We start from the raw sequence: 19,447 nt of genomic DNA, 5'->3' as shown, positions 1-19,447 counted from the left end.
ATGTTTGACCTAGAATGACCAATCACAGTCAACTATTGCAGAGAGCTGTGTAATAATATGCACTAGACAACAAACTAAGTGCAGAAATTAATTGAGTAATCAGCAGTTTAATTGAGTAATGCATTTAAAATAACTGCTTTCTATTTGAATATTTTGAATTATTCTCAGCTGTTTTCAACATAATAATAATAATAAATGTTTTTAAGCAGCAAATCGGAATATTAGAATGATTTCTGAAGGACCATGTAACTGGATTAATGATACTAAATTTTCAGCTTTGGAATCACAGGAATAAATTACATTTTTAAATATATTCAAATAGAAAACAGTTATTTGGAATATTTCAAAATTGTACGTTTTTTGCTGTACTTTGGATCAAATAAATGCAGGCCTTGCAACCCTTGACTCGTAGTTCAGTTGCCTTAAAACCAAATTGGCAGGACCAAAATCATTTGAGCTGTTAATACTGATACTTTTTTTTTGTCCAGGAGGGGGCAGTCACCCTTTGCTTGTGCCGTATGATTCTCTGAGCGTCAAAGACAAGAGTCGAGTCAGAGACAAAGCTCAAGATGTTCTGAAGTTCTTCCACATCAACGGGTACTCAGTGAGGAGGTGAGGATGCTTTCCTGCCACTGGACACTAGAATGAGCATCGTGCCTTTGAAGTGTCCATTTCATTTTCGCTGACTGGATTCTCACTGCACAGGAACAGAAAGGTGGCAGATGCTGATTCCCCAGCGATTGCAAGCCGTTTCGCTTACGGCCTGCTGCAGCAAGCCCTCTGTCTCACTGAGCAAGCCCAGGAGCAGTTGCTAGAGCTGGGTTAGACACACACACAAACACACACATATTTGTCTGTTCTTCCACTCCACTTCTTTCCAATTATTTATTTGCACATCTGTCTTTTTATATAACTGCTCTGTAATTTCAAGCTTGCTGATTTAAAGGGGTGTTAAAAGGATAGTTTTCATAAAAGTTAAAATTCTGTCATTTAATTGTATTCGTGCTTTTTAAAATCTTAATGCAAAAAATGTTTTCTCATAGCAGACCAATATTTACTGTAATTAAATCTGCTTTCAAATCTAACTAGCATTCCTAGAGCCAATGTTGATATTTCAGCAAGACCATTATGTTCAATATGTAAGAGTGTGAATCAGTGTTGTAATTTTTTGCATTTGTGAATTTAGAGTACTAAAATTATTAAAACTAAAACAGAAATAAATATAAAGCAAAACAGAAATAGAAATAGAAAAAAACTAGTAAAAATGACAAAAGCTAAAAATGACACTAATAATTGCTAACATTTAAATAAAAACTGAAAATACAAAAATAAAAACTAATTTTAAATATTAATAAATACTGTAATAGTTAGGGCTGGGCGATTAATCGAAAAGTAATCGAAATCGACATTCAGAACCTATAATCGATCAAATTTTTCCAGGTCAATTATTTCAATTACTTTCCCTTTAAAAACACTACCGCGTGTGGAGTCAGGTGACCTCGCTCCGTTACGTTGCGTTATTCCGCCGACATGTCGATGGAGAGCTTAAGCAGTATTTATACAGTAAAAAGTATTATATACTTTTTTTTATAGGATATACAAGAGTAATTTTATTTAGAGATACTGCTTATTTTCTACTTTTAATATTTATTATTATTTTATAAATAATTTATTTTGTTTCCAAAAGTGCAAGTTATTTATTTTCACTAATTTAAGAAAAATGTGACTTTTCGTTTTAAGCAATGTGTGCTTTAATTTCAGTTGTTCAACACTGATGTTCAATAAATAATCATAGATAGTGCGTGCACCCTTCATTCAAAAATCTCTCACTTGTAATATGTGAGCATATTTACTGTACAAAACTTGTCAGTGAACTATGAGGGCAAAAAAAATTATATTATTTAAATATAATTAAATATAATTTTATTAATGAATAAAATAATCGTTCATTAATCGTAATCGGGTTAAAATGTTCAATTAATCGAGTTTTTGATTTTAGGCCAAATCGCCCAGCCCTAGTAATAGTACATGAAACCATTGAAGCGAGTTTCTGCCACTGAATAAAAAGTAAAAAATAGGTTTTTTGTGACTTTTTATCTCATAATTCAGACTTTTTCAGCAGAATTGCGTGATACAAGCTTACAATTATGACCTTTTTTCTCAAATTTGTGAGGTATAATCTCTCAATTGTAAGAAATAAAGTCAGAATTGCAAGAGAAAAATGTACCATTCGGACTTTTTTCTCAAAATTGTGTGAAATAAACTCACAATTGCAAGAGAAAAACTTACAATTTCGACTTTTTTCTTAGAATTGTGAGATATAAACTCACAATTGCGAGAGAACAACTTACAATTCAATTTTTCTCAAAATTGTGAGGTATAAACTCTCAATTGTGAGAAATAAAGTCAGAATTGTGAGAGAAAAACGTACCATTCTAACTTTTTTCTCAAAATTGTGTGATAAACTCACAATTGTAAGAGAAAAACTTAAAATTTTTACCTTTTTCTTAGAATTGTAAGATATAAACGGACAATTGTGAGAGAACAACTTACAATTCAATTTTTTTCAAAATTATGAGGTATAAACTCTCAATTGTGAGAAATAAAGTCAGAATTGCTAGAGAAAAACATACCATTCTGACTTTTTTCTTAAAATTGTGTGATATAAACTCACAATTGTAAGAGAGAAACGTACAATTTTGAATTTTATAAACATGCATTTGCGAGTTATAAAGTCCAGTTTTGTCAATCTCAGAATTTGCGAGTTTATATCGTAAGATTCTGAATTCTCTAAATTCTTTCTTTATTTCTCAGAATTGTATGTTTTTATTTCTCAGAATTTCGAGTTTGTTTCACAGTTGTTACATTTGTGAGTTTACATCACGCAACTCTGAGAAAAAGTCAAGAAAAAAAGTCAGAATTGTGAAATAAAAAGTCATAGTTTCAGTTCAATTTAGCTGTGTGGTCTCATTTGTCCAAAACGCGAATGCCTTGCCTTGAAATCTGCTCATTTGATTTATATGTGTTGTGTTTTGCAGAGGTTGCTCAGGCTCGAGGACAGATTAACAGGGCTGAGAAAGTTCCCCACGAACAGCAAATTCATTTCTTTATTAAGGTCAGTTATCTTTACTGCAGGTCAGACATTTGGAACAGAACTTGACACTAAAATCCATGAGAATTTATCACAGCATAGCAAAAAACGGAGTCAGGATGACAGACTAATTTAAATATCTGCCTGATTTGATCTTCAAACAATTATCCAAATTAAATGGATTTTTTAAATCCTTTTTAAGACACTGCAGACGTGTATTTTGTGTATTGGGATTGTTTATTCTGTCTTAAGTGGTAACCAAGCAATTGTCTCAGCATGTTCAAAGCTTTGGGATAAACATTTCACACGTTTTTATAATTGAACCCCAGTGATCATGGTACATTCATGTAGTTGTAGATAACAAACACATCTCTGTGGGTCATGTCACCGCTGATCCCATAATTGATTAGATGTCATGTTTTGCTATCCGTCCCTGTTCTGAGACGATATGCTGGCTGGCGTTTAAAAGTCAATAACAGTGGTCAGCAGTTCCCTGACCTCCTCAACTATCAATCTCATTAATGTGCACTAAAAATCTTCAGAACCGAACTACAAAATCTGAAATGAACATTTCTTCAGCTGATGCCTCTCTTTCTTTCTTTCTTTCTTTCTTTCTGTCTCAGGTTGTATTGCCACTATTAGATCAATACTTCAAAAATCACTGTCTCTACTTCCTCTCCACTACAATGTGTTCACTTAGAGATGGCGGCCAGTCCACCAATAAAGAAAAAGAGATGGTCTCAAGGTAATTTGTAATGACAGACTGCCTTTACATTTGCATGTGATGATGTGGGTCAGGTTCTTCTTACATAAGCCAACAGTCTTTAGCAACTAAGGTGTTTTTTTGTTGTTTTGCATGGAGTGGGTTTCCCTATGGAAGCCTGTTTCTGCCACTGAATAAAAAATAAAAAACGGTTATTGTGATTTTCTATCTCACAATTCTGACTTTTTTTTTTCTCAGAATTGCATGATACAAACTCACGATATGAAAGATTTCAATTCTGCTGGATAAAGATTGCAAACCTACAAGATAAAAACTTGCCAATTCTAACCTTTTTCTTGCAAATATAAGTTTGTATCTCACAAAACTCACAAAAAGACCTTTTTTCATGCAATTCTGCCTCTGTATTCTGATTCTGTAAACTCGCAAAGTTCAGTTTTGAGGGGAAAAAAGACTGGTATGTTCTTAGAATTGCGAGTTTATATCACACAATTCTGACTTTATTTTTTAGATTTGTGGCTTTATTTCTCACAATTGTGATTTTATATCCACAATTCTGAATTTATTTCTCAGAGTTGCGACTTTATTTCTCAGAATTGTGAGTTTGTCTCGCAATTGTGACTTTATAACTCAGAATTGTGAGTTTATATCCACAATTGTGACTTTATTTCTCAGAATTGTGAGTTTATATCCACAATTGTGACTTTATTTCTCAGAATTGTGACTTTATATCCACAATTGTGACTTTATTTCTCAGAATTGTGAGTTTATATCCACAATTGTGACTTTATTTCTCAGAATTGTGACTTTATATCCACAATTGTGACTTTATTTCTCAGAATTGTGAGTTTATATCCACAATTGTGACTTTATTTCTCAGAATTGTGACTTTATATCCACAATTCTGAATTTATTTATCAGAGTTGCGACTTTATTTCTCAGAATTGTGAGTTTATATCCACAGTTGTGACTTTATTTCTCAGAATTGTGAGTTTATATCCACAGTTGTGACTTTATTTCTCAGAATTGTGAGTTTATATCCACAATTGTGACTTTATTTCTCAGAATTGTGAGTTTATATCCACAGTTGTGACTTTATTTCTCAGAATTGTGAGTTTATATCCACAATTGTGACTTTATTTCTCAGAATTGTGAGTTTATATCCACAGTTGTGACTTTATTTCTCAGAATTGCAATTTAACTCGCAATTGCAAGTTTATATCACACAATTCTGAATGTATAACTTGCAATTAGGCGTTTATATCACACAATTCTGACTTTATTTTTTAGAATTGTGGCTTTATTTCTCAGAATTGTGCGTTTATGTCTCAAAATTCTGAATTTTTTAGTCTCGATTTTTTATTCTGAGTTCATAACTTGCAATTGCAAATTTATATCATGCAATGCTGACTATTTCTTGGAATTGCAACTTTATTTCTAAGAATTGTCAGTTTGTCTCGAGTTTTATAATTCAGAATTGCGACTTTATTTCTCAGAATTGCGAATTTATGTCTCTCAGTTCTCAGTTTATAATTCACAATTTTGAGTTTATATCTTACAATTCTGACTTTGTTTCTCAGAATTGTGAGTTTTATCAAACAATTCTGACTTAATTTTTCAGAATTGCGACTTTGTTTTTCTTGCAATTCTGAGCTCATAACTTGCAATTGCAAATTTATATCATGCAATTCTAACTTAATTTCTCAGAATTGCGACTATTTCTTGGAATTGCGACTTTATTTCTAAGAATTGCCGTTTTTTCTCGCAATTCTGACATTATAACTACCAATTGCGAGTTTACATCGTGCAATCTCAGAATTCTGAGTATTTCTCAGAATTACGCGTTTATATCACACAATGCTGACTTAATTTCCCAAATTCAGAAAAAAAAGCCAGAATTGCAAGAAAAAAATAGATAGCAAAGCATAGACATAATATTTTTGAGTGCACCTGTAATATCTGAAAATGCAAAAATGTTTAGGAGACTCTTTAAAAAAAACAGAGTGAATGGAAAGTCCTTACCTAGATAGAGAAACGTGTGTGTGTGTGTGTGTGTGTGTGTGTGTGTGTGTGTACACACACAGCTGATGTCTGTGTCTCCATGTTCACCTTTGCTACTGTCATTATATATTTTCAGTTCCATCTGTCTTGTTTTTTCCCATTCATTTCCCTCATTCTTTCTCTTACACTCATCCTCTCTCCTATTATTTCCTAGTTTATTCTGTAAACTCGGAGCTCTAGCCAGACGCAGAATCTCTCTGTTTGGTAAGGGTTGGTGTCTTTTTCTTCATATTCGTTTTTGTCTTTCTTTGTGTTTGTAATAAAAATCTGCTTGATTATTTGCTAGAAACACTTTTAATTTAGTGGCACTTTGTATTCATCTCATGCACTCTCAGCGTTATTCACTGCCATTGTTCACTCACCCCAGTCTTGTAGTGCTGAGGTGAATGCTTACATACCTCATTAATTTTATTAACCCACCCTCGCTAGAAAACATAAATCAGGAGCTGTTTTTTTTCACTGGCTGGATTGCACTGAGCTCAAAGCCATGTTTTCCTCTTAGGAAATGATGCCCTTGCTTTGGTGAGCTGCCTACAAATCCTGGCTCAATCCCTGGATGGAAGGTAGTTAAAGCTCTGACGACAAGTTCATTGCAGTGATGTAGAAGAAATCAAATTTACTGTAGGTTCCTTCACTGTAGGGGACCTTTTTGTCTACTGATCATTTGGGAAATCAAAGAAATGATTAATGAAGTTAATACATAGGGTAAACGTAATGTCTAAATGTGGAATATTAGATTTAAAAATCTGAATAAAAAAAATTTATTGATTAAAAACTGGTAAAAATTTATATTTTTTTATAATATTTTTTATAATTGGTTTATTTTATTTTATTTTATTTTATTTTATTTTATTTTATTTTACTATTGCAGCTAAATATGCAGAGACAACTAAAAGTAAGCCATTCTTCCCACCGATGCCAGTTTGGAGGAACATTTTGGGAAACCTGTTAGAAACTGGTTCTTATTTATTTTATTTTATTTTATTTTGTTATTTTATTTATTTATTTTTTGGGGTATAATTATTGTTGCAGAAACTACACACTTCTACATCCAAATCCAGTTTTCAATTTATCATTTATAATTTATAGATAAATATATATATATCAAATACTTTTATTTTATTATTCTTTTTTTGGTGAAATTATTGTTGCAGAAAATACACACTTCTACTTCCAAATGAAGTTTTCAATTTAGCTACAAAAATGTATCATTTATAGATTTTCCTTTTTTAAACATATTTCAACTATTACAGCTAAATATGAAGAAAAAATAAATAAAAGTAAGCCCTTCTTCCCACCTATGGCAGTGTGGAGGAAATAGTTTGGGAAACCTGTTAGAAAGTGGTTATTATTTTATTTTGTTTTGTTTTGTTTGTATTTTTCAGTTTAGCCTTGCTAATTTATTATTTATAGATTTTGAAAAATATATACATATATTTTTTCAATTTATTTCAATTTATTTTATTTTATATTTGATTTGATTTGATTTGATTTTTTGGTGAATTTTTTGTTGCAGAAATGACTTCTACTTCCAAATGGAGTTTTCAATTTAGCTTTTAGCTTTATTTATTATTTATAAATTTAAGCCATTTATCCCACCGATGGCAGTTTGGAGGAAATAATTTGGGAAGACTTTAAAAATGTATAATTTGTAGATTTTCTTTTTTTTAAAGCTAAATATGCAGAAACAACTAGAAATATGCCCTTCTTCCCACCAATGGCATTTTATAGATTTTATTTCAGTTTAGCTTTGATAATTTTATAATTTATAATTGTTTTTTTTTTTTTTTCAAATATGTGACCCTGGACTACAAAATCAGTCATAAGGTTAAATTTCACAAATCTGAGATGCATACATCATATGAAAGCTCAATAAATAAGCTTTCTATTGATGTATGGTTTGTTAGGATAGGACAATATTTGGCCGAGATACGCCTATTTGAAAATCTAGAATCTGAGGGTGCAAAAAAATCTAAATACTGAGAAAATCACCTTTAAAGTTGTCCAAATTAAGTTCTTAACAATGCATACTACTAATCAAAAATTACATTTTGATATATTTATAGTAGGAATTTCACAAAAAAACTTCATGGAACATGATCTTTACTTAATTTCCTAATGATTTTTGGCATAAAAGAAAAATCAGTAATTTTGACCCATACTATGCATTTTTGGCTATTGCTACAAATATACCCCAGCGACTTAAGACTGGTTTTGTGCTCCAGGGTCACATATATTTCAACTATTGCTGCTAAATATGCACAGACAGCTAAAAGTCAACCTTTCATCCCACCGATGGCATCCCATTATTTCATTTTATTTTATTTTATTTGAAGAATTCTGAAAAAAAAAAAAAAAAAATAGAAATCAGCAATTTAATTTGTAATAATATTTCACAATAATTCAGTTTTGACTGTATTTTGATCAAATATCTGCTGTTTTGGTGAGTGTAAGATATTTTTTTTTCTACGGTCATTTTAATTTTTCTATAATTGTTTGGTTCTAGGATGCTAATGAAAACCACTAGCGAATCAGTCAGGGTGTCTCTGTGGTCGTTCTTTGAAGCCGCGGCAGAAGATCTCGAGCTAACGGTAGAAAACGCAACCTGGGATGAGTACGGACTGAACGGAGCCCAGAGCAGAGGAGACAGCGAGGTCATAACGTACACCACCACCGTCCTGATCCCAGTGCTCACCGCTCTATTCCAGCACGACTCCCAGAGGCAGCACGGAGGGGGACTGATCGGTAAGAGAGAAGGGAAGAGGGCAGAATGGATGGAAGAAGCAGCAGCAGCTAATTGGATGAATAATGAATAGATTAGTGTGTCCAATGATGAATGAACAGATGGAGGGAAAGTAAATGGAGGTTGCGGAAAGGCAGTGGAAAAATATTCACAAAGGTTTTAGGTTGAGCAGATCACTTCCCTTTCCAATTACCTCTGTTTTGCCAATTAGAGTGGCAGTTGATTTCCTGTCTGCACAGGATTCAGCCCTGTGTTTGACCCCTCTTCTGTTTAAGCATGTGTATCTGAGTGTATATTTTAATAGGGAATAGCAGTTACAGCATAACAATTGCAAAACACCTTTAAACAAGCCTCTCTTCTGAACTGACTGTACTCAAAGAGGCCTTTAGGCAATGACGACTCTCTTTAGGTTGAGCTCAAATGTGCATTCAGTACTCCAACAGCATTTGGTATTCATTCACATTCTCTGTGACCTTATCTTACTTCTATAAACAATCATCTTCACAAGTGTACTGGCAAGAGAAAACACAGTTTGCGCCACGCTGTAGGACTGCAGCAGGCTTCTCTGCGATAAGAGCACGTTTGTAGAATAGCAGCATCATGTGTTGAATCATTCATACTGTACATTTCTGCTCCGTATGAACGGATTACCATTTCATTAAAAAGAATTTCACCCACGTTTACTCTTCTTTTGCAGTTCAACTGTATTATGAATAAATCTCACACACAGTTGGGATGAATCGTAGACGAATCCGTTTTTTATTTACTTTGAACTTCAAGTATGTGCTTGAAGAAAGATTTGTTTTTTAAATCTGTGATTTATTTTTCTTTCAGTGGATGAAGTGCACTCCTGTTGCTACAGGATCCTCAGCTGTCTATACCTTCTTGGCACCTGCAGTGGTACATTGATCGAGAGGTAACACTCTTTCACCTAAGGATTATTTCACTAAAAAATGAAAATTCTGTCAGTATTTGATGTCATGACGTTCCAAACCCATGCTGTTATTTTTTGAAGGAAATATTAAGTTAATGTATCTTTTTTGTCTTATCTCATTCCTGTCAATTCCAAAAAAAAGCAAAAAACATAAATTTCCCTTAAAAGTATTCTTTGCTTTTGCATTATATACCAAGTCTTCTAAAGTCATATGATTTTTCACATTTTATGTTGCTGCCTTATGTTAAAATGCTTTAAATTAGTTTTTCCCACACCAATTTACACTGCATACACCATAATGACAAAGCAAAAAACTGATTTTTAACATCTTTGCAAATGTATTAAAAATAAAAAAAACTTAAATTATTCCATTGCATAAGTATTCATACCCTCACCTGGGACAGTTGAAATTTAGCTCAGGAGCATATTGCTTGTAGATGTTACTACACTTCGAGTGAAGTTAACCTGTGGCAAATGCAGTTGAATGGGTATGATTTGGAAAGGCACACATGTCTTAATAAAAGGTCTAACAGCTGAAAATGCATATCTGAGCAAAAAACAAGCCCTGAGGTCAAAAGAACTGCCTGTAGAGCTCAGAAACTGGATTGCGTCAAGCCACACATCTGGGCAAGAGTTCAGGAAAAAATTCAGCTGCATTGAAGGTTTACAGATGCATCTAGTCTCTGTTACCCTTAATGGAAGAAATGCAAAACAACCACAACTCTCTCCAAACTGAGCATTTGATGGAGATAGGTTTTGGTTAGAGTGGTCATCAAGAACATGTTGGTCACTCTAGTTGAGCTCTATGATCATATACTTGTATGCAGATGGGAGAAACTTATAGAAGGACAAACATCACTGCAACACTCCACTGATCTGGGCTTTATGGTGGTGTGGCAAGACCCAATCCTCTTCTCAATGAAGACACATTAAAACACACTTGGAATTTGCAAAAAAGCACCTAAACGACCCTCAAACTGTAAGAAACAAGATTGTATGGTCTTATGGACTTTTCTAAGCATCAGTTTTGAAGGAAACCAGGCACTGCTCATCACCTTCTGTGGGGCTGTTTTTCAGTGGCAGGGACTGAGGGACTCGTCAGAGTAGAAGAAAAGCTAAGTGCACCAAAATATTGAGAAAGCCTTAATGAAAAGCCAGTCCAGAACATTCAGAACCTCAGACTGGGCAGAAGGTTCACCTTCCAACAGGACAATGACCCTAAGCACACAGCAAGGCTTATAGACAACTCTGTGAATGTCCTTGAGTGGCCCAGCCACAGCCTGGGCTTGAACCCAATCAAACATTTCTGGATAAACCTGAAAATGTCTGCCAGACCCCATCCAAGCTGACAGAGCTTGAGAGGTGAGGAGGTGAGGTGAAGAATGGCAGATAATTGCCAAATGTTGATGTGCAAATCTTGTTGCGTCATACCCAAAAAGACTTGAGGCTGTAAAGATGATTCAGCAAAGTACTGAGCTAAGGGTATGAATACATATGCAGTGTACTTAATTTCTGTTTTTGCTTTGACATTATGGTGCATGGACCGTAGATTGATGTGGAAAATTACTAATTGAAAACAGTTTAACATCAGGCAGCAACATAACAAAACTAATGGGAAAAATTAAGGGGTATGAATACTTTTGCAAGTCATTGTCCAATTTGTGTTACTTTGGGTGTTTGATTATTTTATTCTGATTACGAATTGTTTTAAATATTGTTCACTTTGTCCTCATAAAACTTGCGCGCACCATAGTTATTAGCTCATGTCTACATCTATAGTTCATCTGTCGATCAGCCTTTATCTTTGTTTTGATAGGCAGAGGTCAGTCTTAGGGGAGTGTCTGGCTGCTTTATCTGCAGCCTTTCCAGTGTGTTTCTTGGAGCTGAGTGACCTTCATTCCCTCTCCGACACTATGAGTAATGAAGAGAGTGAAGGTAAAGGCAAGAAAAGTTCAATAGAACACAAAAAACGTGAACACACTCACGTTGCCGCTTGCTATTTTTCCTCATGGATTTTGTTGTGGTCTTTCTAGCTGGGAGAGCCTGTAGGCTCCTACCCACATTGCAGGAAGCTTTCTCAGAAGTCGAAGAGCTTGCGGAAGCGGGGTCAGCGGCCCGTCATGCCCTTTTAACAAAGGTTACTGAGGTGACGCTTCCTCTGCTGTGTAGTTATGTCTCTCGATGGGGGGAAGCTGGAAACCAAGCATCCCAGGAGGGCCACTTTTCTTCTGTCACACCCCAGCACGCTAATGCCCTACTGGGTCACATCCTCTCCATCATCCATGCCCACCTGGGGACCGCAGACAGTTCTTGGATGAAACGCCTTGCAGGTGAGCTGGTCCCTCTAGATACGTGAATTACTAGATTATGGAGATTTTAATGTGCCATTGAAGCACTTATTTTGGAAAACCAAAAGAAATACAATACAAACTTTGGAAAATTACTTTGCGTTTCTTTTAGTATTTGGCCAGCCTCTCATCAGCGAGGCAGAACCACACATCCTAAAGAGCCATTTCCTGCCTCTGATGGAAAAGTTGAAGAAGAGGGCGGAGTCAGTGCTGCTGGAGGAGGAGCATTTGAAGACAGAGGGGCGTGGCGATGTCTCAGAGCAGGAGTTAGACATTCAGGAAAGGTTTACTGTGTTGGTCCAAGATATCTACGCGTTTTATCCTTTACTCATTCCATTTATAGATCTTCACAGGTGAGAAACAGTGAAGTATTTAACCTGTTAATCAAATAATGAAATTGATCATTGGTTAATCTACTCAATGTTTGGTATCATCAGAATGAGTTGGCTGAGAGAGCCGGACGCAGATGCTGAGAAGCTTTTCGCCCTCGTAGCTGAAGTCTTCATTTTTTGGGCTAAATCTCATGTGAGCAGCTCTCAAACATATTTATGATATTTAATATCTAATAGTTGCCACTTAAAGAGGTCATATCGTGCAAAATTGAATTTTCTGTTCTTCTTTTAGAAGTAAAAGTATTTAGGTTCACCTTCTGAATTGAAAATGTCCTGTGAAATGAACACCTGCAGAAGGCTTTGAAGCTAAAATTTACATATGAAAAAGAAAAAATAGATATCACCATGAATAAAAAATTTGTTCCTATATTTTCAATTAGTGGCCATGTTTTAAGTTTTATTGCTTAATTCCATCGTCAAATAAAACACTGAAATCAAATGAACTAAATTAAAAAGAGAAAAGATTCAATAATGCCTATTTAAACTCTAAATTCAAATGAAATTAAAGTTGAAGTGTGGTGACAAGGGAGAAAAAGGAAATTATTATTCCTTGTTTGACAAAATGAATGATAAAGATATTATCCCTTTAAAGTACACACAGAATTTATTTCTGCCACTGAATAAAAAATAAATTAAAATTTTTTGTCTCCCAAAGTGGACTTTTTTTTTTTATCACAATTGCGTGATACAAACGCAAGTTATAAAGTCTGTATTAAATTATATAAACTTGAAATTTTGAGAAAAAAGTCAGAATTGCAAGTTTTTATCTTAATTTTTACTTTATAACTAACAATTTTGAGTTTATATCTTGCAATTCTGACTTCATTTCTAGGAATTGTGAGTTTATATCCCGCTATTCTGACTTTATAACTCACAATTGTGAGCTTATATCTCACAATTCTGACAAAGAAAAGTCAGAATTCCAAGATACAAACTCAATTTTGGGAGAAAAAAAGTCAGAACTGTATGTTTTCATCTCACAGTTTTTACTTTATTTCTCGTAATTGTGAGTTTATATCACGCAATTCTGAGAAAAAAGTCAGAATTTCAAGTTTAGATCTTACAATTCTGACTTTATAACTAACAATTGTGAGTTTATATCTTGCAATTCTGACTTCATTTCTAGGAATTGCGAGTTTATGTCTTGCTATTCTGACTTTATAACTCACAATTGTGAGTTTATCTCTCACAATTCTGAGAAAAAAAATCTAAATTGTGAGTTTTTATCACGCAGTTCTGAGAAAAATCTGATATGGCCATGAATTAAGAATTTGTTCCAATGATTTTTCAATTAGTGGCCACGTTTTGTTACATTTTAGTAATTTAATTCCCTCGTCAAATAAAACATTGAGTCCAAATAAACTAAATTAAAAAGAAAAATGAATCGATGTCTGTTTTAGCACTAAAATTAAGTTGAAGTGTGAGATGTAAACTCGCAATTGCGAGAAAAAAAGTCTGAATTGCAAATTTAGATCTTGCAATTCTGACTTTATAACTAACAATCTTGCAAAGTTGTGAATTTATATCTCACAATTCTGATATAAACTCTAACTGTAAGAAAAAAAAGTCAGAATTGCAAGATACAAACTGGAAATTGTGAGAAAAAAGTCAGAAATGCAAGATAGAAACTCGAAATTGTGAGAAAAAAGTCAAAATTGCAAGATACAAACTCAAAATTGTGAGAAAAAAGTCAGAATTTCAAGATACAAACTTGAAATTGTGAGAAAATAGTCAGAATTGCAATATTTTATCTCACAATTTTGACTTTATTTCTTGCAATTGTGATTTTATTTTATGCAGTTCTGAGGACAAAGGAATTTGTCTCGCAATTCGAGTTTATATCCCACTATTCTGACTTTATAACTCAATTTTGAGAAAAGAAGTCAGAAGTGCAAGATGTAAACTTGCGATTGTGGGAAAATAAGTCAGAATTGTGAGATTAAAACTCACCGTTACCTTTTCATTTTTATAAAGTGGCAGAATCAGGCTTCCATACCTTAGTATGATACAAATCTAAAAAAATCTATTAATTAAATAAATTATTGATTTTAAAAGATTTATTCATTCATTAAGTCTTCTTTTTTTAATCTTGTACACACTTGTTTTTCACCTGTTTTTGTTACTTTCTTTAGAATTTCAAATGGGAAGAACAAAACTTTGTTGTTCAAAATGAAATCAACAACATGACATTCCTGGTGAACGGTAGCAAAAGCAGGACGGATAAGGTCTCTTTTCAGTTCATTAATACTAACTATATAACTTGTTGTGAACACTTTCAGTTTTTCCCTTCATAAACTAAACTAAACTAAACTAAAAACTAAATAACCATATGAATCATTTTTCTTTCTAGTTCCTCTAAATCCTGACCAAGTTTGTTTTGTCCTCATTTTTTTACACTATAATTTCAAAAGAAATTGTCTTTGGCCTGTAAACTCAGAGACCTGCAGGGACTTTAATAAACGCCCAAGTCATTATTCAACCCAAATATGCTGTTCAATAATATTGAATGAAACGAAATTGTATGATTTTCCATAAGGGAGGGGTGTGCAACCAGGAGAGGAGAAAAGTCAAGAGGAAGGGTGATTGTTACTCCGCACACACCTCTCTCATTGTGGCGGCACCGAAAAAACTCCTCTCGGTTGCCATGAATGGATGTTGCCATGGTTATCAGGGCCTGGTCACTCAAGCCAAAAGCCGTTTCTCTCAGGTACGTCTGTTCACGCTGATCAATAATGACAGTGTTTGCATAATCAATCCATCTTGAAAATAGTGTAATTCTTTTTCCTGACATGCAAAACATTTATCTGCTTCTAGAGGGACACAGAAGATGAGGTTAGAGCGTACATTCGCAGCAGCCTGAAACAGGTGAGCCAGAAGACAACTTGTGAAAGAGCCGATAAAGTCCTGCGAAAATGCTATTTGAGCCTCCTCACCTCACTTTTCTTTTTTCTTTGTGCCAGGATCTGTGTGAAAACTCAATAGATCCTCTCAGTGCTGAGAGGATCTTAAGCATCGCTCGTGTTCTTTTCCATCTGGATCAGGTTAGACTGAATTTTTGACCCATTTTGCTGTTTCTTTTCTGGTAAATAGTTTACATAAAGTTGTGTTTTTTGTCAGGTGGAGCGCCCTCAGAAGTCGAAGAGGGCAGTGTGGCACAAGATGTTGTCTAAGCAGAGGAAACGGGCTGTTGTTGCTTGTTTGAGAATGGTTCCTTTGTACAATCTCCCCAGGTTTGCTGTTCAAGTTTTATGACAAATCCAATTACTCTTCATATTGCTTTATGAATTACCCTAGTTATAAAAGCTGAAGGCAGTAGAAATGCTTGTGAATTGCAATGTTGTTGAACTAATTCAGATAAAAAGGACATTCTGTCATCTTCCTTGTTTCATTGGGCTGAAACCAATATTAATTACCATCTTTTAACATGAGATTTGTCTTTTACTGCAGGCACAGAGCGGTGAACCTTTTCCTGCAGGGTTATGAGAGAGTTTGGCTGAAGGCAGAGCATGACTCACCTGAGGACAGACTAATTGAGGATTTGGCTGTGAGTGTGTTTCTGATTGGCTGTGTTCCCCATTTGATGTTTTTTTTTTTAAATAGCAGTTTTTAATTTATAAGTACAATTAATATCACAATGATTTAAGCTTATGTGCTCAACAAATCCACAAAATTATTAAGCAGCACAATTGTTTTTAACACTGGTAATAATATGAAATGTTCCTTGAGGCCGTGGTTGCACCACAGGAATATATTAGATTTGAAATTATATTCAAATAGAAAACAGTTACGGTTGTAATCAAAGGTTTACTTACACCTTGCAGAATCGGCAAAATGTTACCTGAATTATCCACAGCTGTGTTTTTTTTGTTTAGTGATAGTTGTTCATGAGTCCCCTCTATAATGAACAGTTAAACTGCCCGCTGTTCTTCACAAAAATCTTTTTTGTGCATTTGAAACCTTTCCAACAATGACTGTGTGAATTTTAAGATCCATCTTTTCACACTGAGGGATTCGTACGCAACTATTACAGAAGGTTTAAATGCATACTCATGCTTCAGAAGAAAACACAATGCATTAAGAGCCAGGGGTGTAAACATTTGAACATAATCAAGATTTGTAAATTTTTTATTATTATTTTCCTTAAATATTATATTTGTTTCTAATTATGTAGTGCCCTTCATAAGCTACAAATTGACTCTGATCTTCAAATTTAAAAAGTTTTCACCCCCTAGCTCTTAATTCATTGTGTTTCCTTCTGTATCTTGGACCTTCTCTAATAGTTGCATATGAGTCCCTGTCCTCAGTGTGAAAAGATGGATCTCAAAATCATACAGTCATTGTTGGAAAGAGTTCAAATACACAAAAATGTTGAAAAACCAAAGGGAGTTTTCTGAGGAAGAGCAAACAGTTAAACTTCAGGACAAGGGACTCATGAACAACTATCACTAAACAAAAAAAAGCACAGCTGTGGATCATTCAGGTAACAACGCAGTATTAAGAATAAAGCATTTGTAAACTTTTGAGCAAGGTCATTTTTATAAATTCAATTATTATTTTCTCTTGTGAAATTCATGTAAACATCTTTTATGTGACATTTATTATTCAGGTCAGTACTAAATAAAAAATAACATGCACTTTGTATGATCTGTCTTCATTTTGGTAAAACAATGAACATTTTGCAGATTCTCCAAGGAGTATGTAAACTTTTGACTTCAACTGTATATTAAATTGTAATACTATTTCACAAAATTATTGTTTTTACTATATGACTGAGATGCACCATTGTACAGATTCAAAACTTTTGAACAGTAGTATAACTGTATTATTTATGTTGTAGAATAAAATGGAACAGTCTTTTCTAGTAATGTAATCACAAATTGAAAACCACTATTGCAAAAATCCATAGAAAATTCCAGATAGAACCCAAGGCTATATATGAGCTTTTTTGATTTTATAGTAATAGAAATACTTTTATACCCATCAGAAAACAGCTCATGTAGAGATCCTAAAGGAGGGAGCAGAGCAGAGAAACAACATTGATCCACTCCGTCAGCTTATCAATCTCTTTAGTCAAAGTGCCTTGACTGAGAGGAGGTTTGTATGTGTGTGTCTGAGTGTGATTGATTCATGCATTTGTTTGTTTTTGCGTGTAGAACAAGGCTAACCAAAACCATTTTAAACATAATTTTAGCAAGTATTTCAGCTCTGTTTGAAAAACTAGAAAGATGTCTACATTGGAAGAAACTTTTCATATAAGACCCACAAGATATTTGGCTTGCAAAGTTGATTGCAATTAATGGGTTAGTTCAACCAAAAATGAAAATTCTGTCATTAATTACTCACCCTCATGTCGTTCCAAACCTATAAGACCTTCGTGCATCTTCAAAACACAAATTAAAATATTTTTGATAAAATCGAAGAGCTTTCTGACCCAGCATAGACGGCAACGCAACTATCACACGTTCCAGGCCCAGAAGAGTATTAAGGACCACGTTAAAATGCATCGTGGTACTCTCATGAACACACATTGAAGACTGACACGGAAGAGAAGAAATTGTTGAATAATGTATTTTTTTTCTTTGTGCACAAACAATATTTTTGTATCTTCATAACATTGCAATTGAAACACTGATGTCACATGGACTATTTTAACGAGGCCCTTACTACCTTTTTGGGCCTTGAACATAGTAGTTGCATTGCTGTTTATGCAGCTCTAGGATTTCATCAGAAATATCTTCATTTGTGTTCCGAAGATGAACAAAGGTCTTATGAGTTCGGAATGTAATGAGGGTGAGTAATTAATGACAGAATTTTCATTTTTGGGTGAACTAACCATTACTGCTGCCTTAAATTTTGGCCTTTGCATTGGTGCCATGTCTGAAAAGTATAAAGAAGTTGTGAAACTCATTTTAACTCACCTGGTTCACTTTTGTATCTACAGTAAACTTGAAGAGGATGACCTGTATATGTGCTATGCTGACATCATGGCCAAGGTAAAAAGCACTGCTGGGACTTTCTGAGCATCTTTTTTTTTTTTCCTGCAAAATACATTCAGCATTCAAGCTGAACTGTAACACTGCATTGCAGAGCTGCCAAAGTGAGGAAGACCAGGATGAAGATGGCCTGAAGTCATTTGAGGTAAGCAGTGGAAATGAAGGGAATCTGAGTTGTTATCGATTTAATTGTAGGAGAAAAGGCTGAGGATGCTGACACAGTTATGTACTGTATTTGGGTTCATTAATTACCTAATCAATGACTGACTTCAGGAATAATAGACTGAGAAACAGTTGGTATATTTTATTTCTTAATGAATTGATTGAGTAACTAATTAATTGTCTTAGGAAAAAGAGATGGAAAAGCAGAGGCTGCTGTATCAGCAGGCCCGACTTCATGAACGTGGAGCTGCTGAGATGGTCTTACAGAACCTCAGTGCCAGCAGAGGTATCAGTCAAAACATGCTTTTTTAATCTTCTCTCTGTTTAAGAAAATAATTCAACCTACAGTATTTTTTTAACAGACAGGGACAAAATAAATATTAAATATTAAAAGTCAATTCAATATATATATATATATATATATATATATATATATATATATATATGTGACCCTGGACCACAAAACCAGTCATAAGGGTTATTTTTTTTACATCTTAAACATCTTAAAAGCAGAATAAATAAGCTCTCCATTGACGTATGGTTTGTTCGGATAGGATAATATTTGGCCGAGATACAATAATTGAAAATCTGTAATCTGAGGGTGCAAAAAAAAAATCTAAATATTGAGAAAATCGCTTTTAAAGTTGTCCAGATGAAGTTCTTAGCAATGCATGTTACTAATCAAAAATTAGGTTTTGATATATTTACGGTAGGAAGTTTACAAAATATCTACATGGGACATGATCTTGACTTAATATCCTAATGATTTTTAATGAAAAAACACTAAAATTTTGAACCATACGATGTATTTTTTGCTATTGTTACAAATATACCCGTGCCACTTAAGACTGGTTTTGTGGTCCAGGGTCACACATATATGAATATACTTTTTTAAAGTAATATATCTATATCTATCTATCTATGTATATATATATAATAACTTAAAAAAAAAAAAGCATTACATTTTAGGAAAAGGGTCCCTCGCAATGGGGCCCTTGGCAT

At 34.0% G+C, this 19,447-nt stretch overlaps 1 protein-coding gene across 1 annotated transcript in view; it reads left to right on the top strand.

Moving 5' to 3' along the window:
* Positions 1-19,447, top strand: part of ryr2b (ryanodine receptor 2b (cardiac)) — a 78,410-nt gene that overhangs the window by 30,106 nt on the left and 28,857 nt on the right. Inside the window, exons 57-78 of the mRNA XM_073826873.1 lie at positions 489-612; positions 706-821; positions 3,039-3,115; positions 3,715-3,836; positions 6,028-6,077; positions 6,376-6,436; positions 8,380-8,618; positions 9,451-9,532; positions 11,367-11,491; positions 11,593-11,880; positions 12,011-12,251; positions 12,336-12,423; positions 14,423-14,515; positions 14,827-14,997; positions 15,105-15,155; positions 15,251-15,331; positions 15,408-15,520; positions 15,738-15,834; positions 17,275-17,384; positions 18,232-18,283; positions 18,378-18,428; positions 18,632-18,731. Of these exons, the coding sequence (XP_073682974.1) occupies positions 489-612; positions 706-821; positions 3,039-3,115; positions 3,715-3,836; positions 6,028-6,077; positions 6,376-6,436; positions 8,380-8,618; positions 9,451-9,532; positions 11,367-11,491; positions 11,593-11,880; positions 12,011-12,251; positions 12,336-12,423; positions 14,423-14,515; positions 14,827-14,997; positions 15,105-15,155; positions 15,251-15,331; positions 15,408-15,520; positions 15,738-15,834; positions 17,275-17,384; positions 18,232-18,283; positions 18,378-18,428; positions 18,632-18,731 (2,532 nt within the window). The remainder of the gene's footprint in view (positions 1-488; positions 613-705; positions 822-3,038; positions 3,116-3,714; positions 3,837-6,027; positions 6,078-6,375; positions 6,437-8,379; positions 8,619-9,450; positions 9,533-11,366; positions 11,492-11,592; positions 11,881-12,010; positions 12,252-12,335; positions 12,424-14,422; positions 14,516-14,826; positions 14,998-15,104; positions 15,156-15,250; positions 15,332-15,407; positions 15,521-15,737; positions 15,835-17,274; positions 17,385-18,231; positions 18,284-18,377; positions 18,429-18,631; positions 18,732-19,447) is intronic.

The sequence above is a fragment of the Garra rufa genome, chromosome 21, assembly GCF_049309525.1.
Source record: "Garra rufa chromosome 21, GarRuf1.0, whole genome shotgun sequence".
Classification (NCBI taxonomy): Eukaryota; Metazoa; Chordata; class Actinopteri; order Cypriniformes; family Cyprinidae; genus Garra; species Garra rufa.
The sequence above is the reverse complement of the archived record's forward strand: the minus strand, read 5'-3'. Positions and strand labels throughout refer to the sequence as shown.